Below are 9,289 nucleotides of genomic sequence, written 5' to 3' on the forward strand. Positions count from 1 at the left end.
CCTTTGCTCTGGTACCTGCAGGACCCCTCTGCTCTTTTTTCCAGTCTCTTTCTCTCAGTCCTCCTTTTCTACTTTTTTCTAACATCAAACAAGGCCAGACATCCCACCAAATGCTTAAGTCTGGCTTCGGTCTCAGCTGCCTCCAGGGTTCTCTGAAGAGAATGTTGTGTTTTCCATATCATGTATAATTTAAGTCATACGACCCAAATACACCCTACAAATTTGGGGAACGCTTTCCGGCTGCCTTCTGTGGGTGATGTAGTGACAGATGAGCAGAGAGACTTGTCACCAAATTATCCACATGTTTTCCTCCCCTCCGTTCCCACTTCTCCCCTTGGCAGCTCCGGGTCGACCCTCTTGGTGGCTTAGCGCTTCTGCAGCGGATGTCCCCAAGGGAAGTTGGGGGGAGGTGGTGCCTGAGGGGTGTTTGGTGCCGTGGCAGTGCCTGGGTGGTGGCTGGAGGTAGCGCCCAGACACAGTGGCTTTGGGGGAGAGGGGCGGAGCGGGGCCCGCTGGTGGCTGGGTCCCAGGCAGAGGATGGCACGGTGCCGCCAGGCTCCTGCGGTGAGGGGTTGGGCTGTGGGAGGGACCGTGGAGGTGGACAGTGCCTGCTCTCTCAGCCCCAAGGCTGTCTCTGCTTCCGCCGAGGACCCCTCTGTGTGGAGCTAGAGAGAGATGGGTTCCAGTCCACCTGTGACACCCATTAGCTGTGCAGCCTCGACAGGTTACCTCTCAGTGTGTCCATTTGCTCATCTGCAAAATGGGACGAATCGTACCCACCTCGCAGCAGCGTTGCTTGTGGACACACGTGTTACCACATGTAAAGTCCTGAGGACAGCCCAGGCCCGTGCCGAGCACGGAGCACGGAGCACCGAGCACCGTGTAAGGCCCCCCCGCCAGTGCTTCTGCATGTCCCGCTTGTCCTCGGTGCGCTGGGCACTCCCTGCCTGGAAGTTGTCAGCCTCCCCCCGCCGCCCCACGTGCTGTTGTTGCTGTTCTGCACGGCTTTGGTCTTCAGCCCCGGGAATGCCTGTAGCCTTTGGTGGCAGAACCATGGTGCACGGGGGCTGCGCCCTCACAGATGCGCCCCAGCGTGGGTGGCGGTGGGGGCCGAGCCGCGCGTGCTCTGCCCGCAGACTTCTCCTGCGGGGACCTGAGCACAGTGCGGGGTGGTGGCGCTTCGCCCCATCTTGCTCCTCCCCCTCCCCCAGGCTGGGGCCTGTGGGCTGCTGAGGGCCAGGCCCCTCCCGGGGGCTTCTGGGTCTGCGACGCTGCGGGGCACGGGGTGGGCGCTCCCTCGGTGGCCCTGAGTGGAGAAACTCAGCGGACGGGACCGTCTTACTCTGATTTAAACCTTAGAGAGGAGTCGGGAGACAGCTGACGTGTGTTTGTAGGTCCTGCTCGTCTGAACGACGCGTCGGTAAAGGAAGGACCATGTCATTTGGTGACGAGAGACTGATCCCGGTAGTGGGCGTACTGAGGAGACCCTCGTGCCCCGTCTGTGCTGGGAGGAAGCTGTCGCTTCTTTCTGAGCTCGCTTCCCTTTCCTGCACAACGGGGAGGCCAGATTGGAGGATGTCTCTGTCAACTTGGGCTGCCAGAACACTGCCCGCTGAGTGGCTGGAAGCACACCGAGGCCCAGGTGCCCGCAGGTCCAGTGTCTGGCGAGGGCACCTCCTGGTTCCGGGTGGCCGCTTTCTCGTGTCCTCCTGTCCTCATCTGACAGAGAGCAGGGGCGGAGGTGGGGAGGGCCTTCATCCCCTCCTCCCCATCCGGACGGCGCCACCCTCCTGATCTCATCTACACCTGATCGCTCCCAAAGGCTCTCCTCCAAATACCTGCACACCGGGGGGTAGCATTTCAATGTCCCATGAATTTGGAGACACACACATTCAGGCCGGAGCAGCTGATATTGAGGCAGGGCGTTCCACGTGTTGCTACCTGTCAGAAGCACCTGGTTAGGTGGGGGCAGGGACTTTGTCAAAGCAGGTGGCTCAGACCTACTCACCCAGAGTCTCCTGGTGGAGGAAAGGGACCCGGGAACTGGCACTTCAGCAGCCCGGATGGGAGAAAGCCAGTGGGAGCTGGAAACTGTGTCCTATGGTTTCTTCTGAATTTCACTGCCTGCTCATTTTACTATTAACTGATGCAGTTTAAGGAAAAATTCACCTGTAGGCTGAACTCATAACATGTGGTTGTAGGTATTAAGATATTACTTATCTGACTTAGAAACATTTTTTTTTTTTTTTTGGTGCAAGCACATAGAAGAGTGCTCCTTGGTGTTAACCTTGTACAGTGCGAGGACTCTGATGTTTGGATGAATTACAAAATAATTCTGCATGTAAAACTGGGAAATCCTTTCTTTCATAGAGGCAACACCTGTTGGCTGGCAGAGACAGCCAGGTGCTCTTCTGTCACTGGAGGAGCGCCACAGGGCCTCGCCGACCCCTGTCCTGGGAGGGTTCACAGTGATGGCCGGCAAGGGCCGGCTTAGCGGCAGCCCCGTTGTGCTGTGTCCTGCACCTGTGTGCCCCCTCCCCAGCAGTAGGGCGATTCCCCTGGCATGAGTTTCTGTGGCTGCGAGAGGCTTAGAACAGCCCAACTCTATTCTCTCTCAGCTCTGGGGGTGGCAGGTCCAAAGTCGGTCTCACCTGCTACAGTCACGGTGTCGCAGGGACATTCCTTCTGGAGGCCCCAGGGGATGGTCTGTTTCTTCGCCGTTTGTGGCTTCTAAAGGCGCCCCGTTCGTGAGCTCTGTGGCCCTTCCTCTACCTTCACTGCCTGCCACTCTGATCTCCGCTTCTCTCTGACTCTGGCCGCCCTGCCAGTGGCCTGGGCCTGCTCGGATCATCCAGGATAACCTCCGTGTCAGGAGCCTGCAGCTGACCATGGCCGCGAGGTCTCTGGCCATGTGAGGCTACTTCCCAGCTCCCCGGTGGGGGGGGGGAGGGGTGAGGCATATTTGGTAGGGGAGTACCATTCAGCCTGGAAGAGCCCCAGTGAGGAGACCCACAAACACTGTTCTTGGCCAACTTTAATATACATGTTTTTAATGATGAATATCAAATAGTTAAATGTCCATTCATAATACTTAAATGATTCCTGTATCACCACATAGGTATTAAATAGTACGGTAGTTTAGAAGTAAATTGTTCTTTTATCACTCTTGCAATAGGGATGATTTTATTCAAACCCACGTCCTGCGTACCATGTCCTCTGTGTCCCTGCGTCCGCCAGTGGGGTCCCCCCAGAGCACACCCTTCAGTCCCCCCAGTTCCTTCTCTCGTGTGTGGCTGTGCGGGACTTGGAGTTAATGCTTCTGTGACCGCAAACGTTTCCCAAGATGAAGAATTTCTCCTAACAGCTTAAAACAATTACTTAAAAAACATACACTCCTTAAAAAACATGATCTCTATAATATTTTGGGTCCATAAGATGATTTACCATATTGTTTTTTAAAGTGATCTTTGAAGGGCTTTGTGCAGCAGGAACCCCCCCCCCCCGGCCCCGCGGGCCCGAGCCGCCCTCCAGAGGCCCGCGCAGAGCAGGCGTCCGGTCCTGGCCATCAGGAGCCTTCCCGGCTCCCCGGCTGTGCCTCCGCCGTCCGCGCCAACGCTGTGGTCGGTGCCGACACCCCTTCCTCCTGGGGGTCTGCGGTTTGGGCCGAGCCAGGCAGAGGGGCCTGCGCGACCAGCGCCAGCGAGAGCCCTGCTCCGCGTCTCTAACGAGCTTCCCCAGCAGACAAGACCCCACACGTGTTGTCACAACGCGCTGCCGGGAACAGAGCGTGTCCCACCTGACTCCCTGGGAGAGGGTGCTGGAAGCTGGCGCCTGCTTCCTCTGGACTTTGTGCCCCCCAACGCCCTCCACCCCGTACCTTTTCCCTTCGCTGATTTTGCTTTGTATGGGTTCACTGGGATAAATCTCAGCCGTGAGTACGACTGTGTGCTGCGTCCCGTGTGTCCTCCTAGCGAGTCATCGACCCTGGGGTGGTCCTGGGACCCTGATACAGGTTGGCTGACAACCAGTACTTCTATTTTTTTTATTTTTATTTTTTTTAAAGATTTTATTTATTTATTCATGAGAGACAGAGAGAGAGAGAGAAGCAGAGGGAGAAGCAGGCTCCCAAGGAGCAGGGAGCCCGATGCGGGGCTCGATCCCAGGACCCCGGGATCATGACCTGAGCCGAAGGCAGACGCTTAACCGTCTGAGCCACCCAGGCGCCCCAACAACCAGTACTTTTAATGATGAAGTCATCCCCTGGAACAATTAAGTATCATATTCCTTTGCTCTTTTTGGTGGCTTTATCTGTTCTATCCGATGGCCTCTGTAATTGACTGAGGCGGTTTTAGACTCATGCGTTTTCCCCGCATGGTACCTTGTTCAGAAGACATTAATCGAAGGAGGGTGGTGGAATATGAGAGAACATAAGCTAACTCTTTCCTGATGGAGAGCTGCTTGTGAAGGAGGGGTTTGTGACCAAACAGGCGCCTTTCTACCCAAGTCTGTAGCTAGCCCTGCTTCTCACTCTGCCTCTGCCTCTGCCTCTCGGGTTCAAGTGCAGACTTTGATGTGCTGGGTCTGCTGGGGAGCCTGAGAGCTGTTCCCGGACGCCACCGGGCTGCTGGTCCTTGGACCACACTTCGAATGGTAAGGGTCTCGAGGGGTCTTCCCTTCCGCCTAGACAGGCAGAAGAGAGCAGGCAAAACAGTCCAGGTTCCGCGATAGTCCTGGGTTCCTCAAACCTAAGGAGGGCTTAGCCTCATGTCAGTGTTGGAAAGGGTGTCAATTCTGGGAAACACGGTCTAGTCTGGAGGGAAATTTCTTAGCCTGACTTAGGTTGACTGTATGCAGATACCACTTCTCCTTCACTTGGACATTTCCGTGGTAACCAGAGACTCTTTCTGTCATGGTTTTTGGGATGAGTTCTCTTCTTATGTTTAGGTACTATGCGTAAGCAATAGAAATATGGGATCTTTGGTAACAAGCTGTTTATTTTCTTCCTTAGGGCATTTCAGGAAGAAGTACGGTAGCGTCCAGCCTTCCGTGAACGATGGATCCCCTGGAGTAAAGAACGATGCCTGTGGTCCTGCGAGCTCATCGGGATGTATAGAGCAGGGGACGCAGTGGAGCGTCCACTTCACGGGCCGGCGCCCCCTCGCATGAGGAGTGTGGAGGTGGCCAGAGGAAGAGCAGGGTACGGATTCACCCTTTCTGGCCAGGCGCCTTGTGTGCTCAGCTGTGTCATGAGAGGGAGCCCCGCAGATTTTGTGGGCCTCCGTGCTGGTGATCAGATACTCGCTGTCAATGAAATCAACGTGAAGAAAGCGTCCCACGAGGATGTGGTGAAACTGATTGGGAAGTGTTCTGGCGTCCTGCACATGGTGATTGGTGAAGGCATGGGCCATGTGGAGTCCTGTTCCAGTGATGAAGAGGTTGGATTTTATGAAGGAAAAGGCTGGTTGAAGCCCAAGCTTGATTCCAAAGCCTTAGGTATCAATAGGGCAGAGAGAGTGGTTGAAGAGATGCAGTCCGGTGGAATTTTCAGTATGATTTTTGAAAACCCTAGTCTTCGTGCAAGCACTTCAGAGCCCTTGAAATTGAAACAAAGATCCCTTTCAGAGTCAGCCGCTGCGCGATTTGACCTTGGACGTGAAAGTATAAGTCATCCGAATCCCAGCCTGCTCTCTAAGGAGGAAATATCAAAAGTTATTCATGATGATTCTGTTTTCAGTATCGGACCCGAGAATCATGAGGATTTTGCATTAGATGCAAGTATTCTGAACGTTGCCATGGTCGTAGGCTACTTAGGTTCCATCGAACTTCCTTCCACAAGCTGCAACCTGGAGTCGGACAGTTTGCAGGCCATCCGTGGCTGCCTGCGGCGCTTGCGGGCCGAGCAGAAAATCCACTCCCTGGTGACCATGCGGGTCCTGCACGACCGCGTGCAGCTGTGCACTGACCAGGCCGCCATTCTGGCCGAGTACCCGGCTGAGAAGCTGGCCTTCAGCGCTGTGTGCCCAGATGACAGGAGGCTCTTTGGGCTTGTGACCATGCAGAGCAGCGACGATGGGAGCCTGGCACACGAGGAGGAGGGCGCCTTGCGGACTTCCTGCCACGTGTTCATGGTGGATCCAGACTTGTTCAACCACAAAATCCATCAAGGCATCGCTCGGCGGTTTGGGTTTGAGTGCACGGCCGACCCCGACACCAATGGCTGTCTTGAGTTCCCGGTGTCCTCTCTCCCTGTCCTCCAGTTCATCTCCGTGCTCTACAGAGACATGGGCGAGCTGATCGAGGGGGTGCGGGCCCGGGCCTTTGTGGACGGGGATGCGGACGCCCACCAGAACACCAGCACCAGCAGCAACAGTGACAGTGGCATTGGGAATTTCCACCAGGAGGAGAGAAGCAGCCGAGTGCTTGTGGTTGACCTGGGCGCCAGCTCGAGCAGGCACGGCCCCAGCAACGGTGGCTGGGAGGGTGCGGGTGGGAGGGGCTCCCAGCCCTGGGCCGCCCCCTGGAACGGGGCCTTCTGCCACGATGCCGAGGGGGGGCCCCCGTTTGAGGCCGCTCCGCAGGCTGACAGGTGCCGGGACTTCAGTAAGCACTTGGGACCCGCTGCTCACGCGGAGGTTCCCCCGGCCTCCTTGCGGAGCTCGGTCCCTCCTTCCAAGAGGGGCGCTGCCGGCCACGGCGGGGGTTTCGGCCAGCGGTGGCTTCCGGTCCACGTCCTGCAGGAGTGGCAGTGCGGACACGCCAGCGATCAGGAGTCGTACACGGACTCCACCGATGGGTGGTCCAGTGTCAACTGTGGCACGCTGCCCCCTCCCATGAGCAAGATCCCCGCCGACCGCTACAGGGTGGAGGGCAGCTTGGTGCAGCCCCCGCTGAGCACCCAGAAGAGGGACTGGTCCAGGAAGGCTTTTGGGATGCAAAACATTTTCGGTCCCCATCGACAAGTTAGAAAGACTAAGGAAGACAAGAAGGTAAGCCTGTTAGGTGCGGTTCAGGAAAAATGAGCTTGATACTGTAGCTCAGTCGATCCCTGATGGGGTGATGCATGTTAGTTGACAAGAAGCCTGGCTTCCCCCTGCTGCCCTTAGGCCTCTGTTGGCCAGCACAGGACGTCTTTTGCTTATGTGCTGTAGGCTCCACGCGCTGCCCGCCCTCTTGCGGGTCCTGGGCAGGACATCTGGGTGGGGCAGGTGATGGGGGAAGGGACGTCACTTCTCACCGCCGGGTCCAGGCCCTCCTCCCTCCTCCTGCCCTTTCGCACTGCGGGTGCCTAGGAGGGTCCTGTCCCCGGGCCCCTTCGGAGCCCATTTCAGCATGCCCTTTTGAGGAGAGAAAATTCCTGAAGCACAGAGACGGTTGACTTCAGGACAGGGAGCTTCCCAGGGTGTGGATCCTTCTCTGTTTCCTTCGTCTGGAAAATCCTGCTGAGAAAAAAAATACCAGCCGACCTCAGCAGTGGGCTGGTGGCTCACGCTCCTTGCTCGCTGCAGGTGCACATCAAACGGCGGGGGCCACGCTTGGCGCAGCGCCCTGAACGTCCTACATCCGTCTGTGTCCCTTGGGGCCTTTGCCTTCCCCCCCAGGAGCTCAATTTGGAGCACGAGGGTAGGCGTCAGCGTGCAGGGCCTGGTTCAGCAGAGGGTGGTGGCCAGCGGCGCTGGGGGGACAGCTGAGCCGTTGTGTGAATGACCCGCTGAGAGGTGGAGTGGCGCCTGGCTCTGGTTGTTTCCACAGGGCTTTCCTCAGGGGACTTTCATGATTTTAAATACCTTTTCCGTGTGTTCACATTTTTGTTCTCGACAGCTGAGAGCCTCACAACACAACCGTCTGAGGGCTGCCAGCTGGTGAGGGCAGGGTCGGGGGCGCGGGAGAGCTGGGGGCTGCCTGACGAATACTCTGTTCACGCCCGTACCCTTCCCAGCGCAGTAGTTTTCACTGTGCACCACATTAAAGGACACTTCGAGATGGAGGGAGGACAGACCCCCTGGCTCTCCCTCCCCCAGCGGCCATGGTCACATTCTGACGGGCCTAAGGTAGATTTTTATCTTTATAAACAGTTGTCATCATGTGGGTTTTTGGCTCAGTTCCTAAACCGCTGCCGCCAGCCGTTCTGCCATCATGACACCCCTTCTCTTGTCCCTCGCCTGAGCCGCACGTGGCCTGGGATCTCGGGGCGGTGGCCCCTGCCCCTCTCCCTCCCGTCCGCCTGCACGGGGCCGGCTGCGGCGTGGGCAGCGCCTTGCACCTGAGCCTCCCCACCCCGCGCCCCTGTCAGCTGGGGCGGGCGGCCGAGGGAACGCCCAGAACGCGGTCAGTGTTACCTGAGATGGGAAAATGCACTGTCCCTTTGAGCACATATCCTACAAACCTGTCTCCCCTGCTGGTGTGGAAGTGAATAATGGCACTGCTGGTAAGAACGGGCTTGTTTCTGTTCAGTGCTGAATAATATTCCACCTTCTGGAGGGACCACAGTTTATTTACCCATCACCTGCTAAGGACGTATTAGTTACTTCTGAGTTTGGGGAGTTATGAATAAAGGTGCTGTTAACACCTGTGTGCAGGTTTTTGTGTGGACGTTGAGTTTTCAGCTCCTGCGGGTAAATGCCAAGCAGCTTCATCGCTGCCTCAGATGGTAGATGTTCAGTTTTGGAAGAAACTGACAAACCGTCTTCTGCGATCCCACCACCTCGGACGGGCGCTCCCGAGGCTCCGCATCCTCTCCAGCACGTGCCAGTGTCGGGGTCCCGGGTTTGGCCGCACTCACAGGTGTGCCTCATTTGAATTTGCGTTTCCCTCGTGACTGTGAATTTGAGCACCTTTCATAGGCTTCCCTGTCATATGCTTGCAGTCTGTGGCTTGTCTTATTCTCTTTTTTTTTTTAAAGATTTTATTTATTTATTTGACACAGAGAGATAGCGAGAGAAGGAACACAAGCAGGGGGAGTGGAAGAGGGAGAAGCAGGCTTCCCGCGAGCAGGGAGCCCAATGTGGGGCTCGATCCCAGGACCCCAGGATCATGACCTGAGCCGAAGGCAGATGCTTAACCGACTGAGCCACCCAGGCGCCCCTTGTCTTACTCTCCTGACGTGGTCTTTCCCAGAGCAGAACGTTTTAGTTGCAATGAAGTCAAGCTGACAGGTTCTCTCTCTCATGGACCGAGCCTTCGGTGTTGTATCTGAAAAGGCCTCACCAAGCCCCGGGTCTTCTAGCTTTTCCCCTGTGTCATCTTCAAGTTTTCTAGTTTTTTATTTCGCATTTAGGTGTATGATGCACTT

General features: G+C 56.5%; 1 protein-coding gene across 1 annotated transcript; it reads left to right on the forward strand.

The window, feature by feature from the left end:
* Positions 1-4,818: 4,818 nt before the first annotated feature.
* Positions 4,819-9,257, forward strand: LOC145719785 (regulator of G-protein signaling 12-like). Its single transcript, XM_081811337.1, has one exon. It carries the CDS (start codon positions 5,106-5,108, stop codon positions 7,017-7,019), a length of 1,914 nt encoding a protein of 637 aa, XP_081667463.1. The 5' UTR covers positions 4,819-5,105; the 3' UTR covers positions 7,020-9,257.
* Positions 9,258-9,289: the final 32 nt, after the last annotated feature.

This window comes from Leptonychotes weddellii, unplaced genomic scaffold, assembly GCF_054177405.1.
Source record: "Leptonychotes weddellii isolate Sample4059 unplaced genomic scaffold, ASM5417740v2 HiC_scaffold_7127, whole genome shotgun sequence".
Classification (NCBI taxonomy): domain Eukaryota; kingdom Metazoa; phylum Chordata; class Mammalia; order Carnivora; family Phocidae; genus Leptonychotes; species Leptonychotes weddellii.

Coding starts and splice junctions, on each gene's coding strand:
- LOC145719785 (XM_081811337.1), top strand. CDS start 5,106: ATGTATAGAGCAGGGGACGCAGTGGAGCGTCCACTTCACGGGCCGGCG.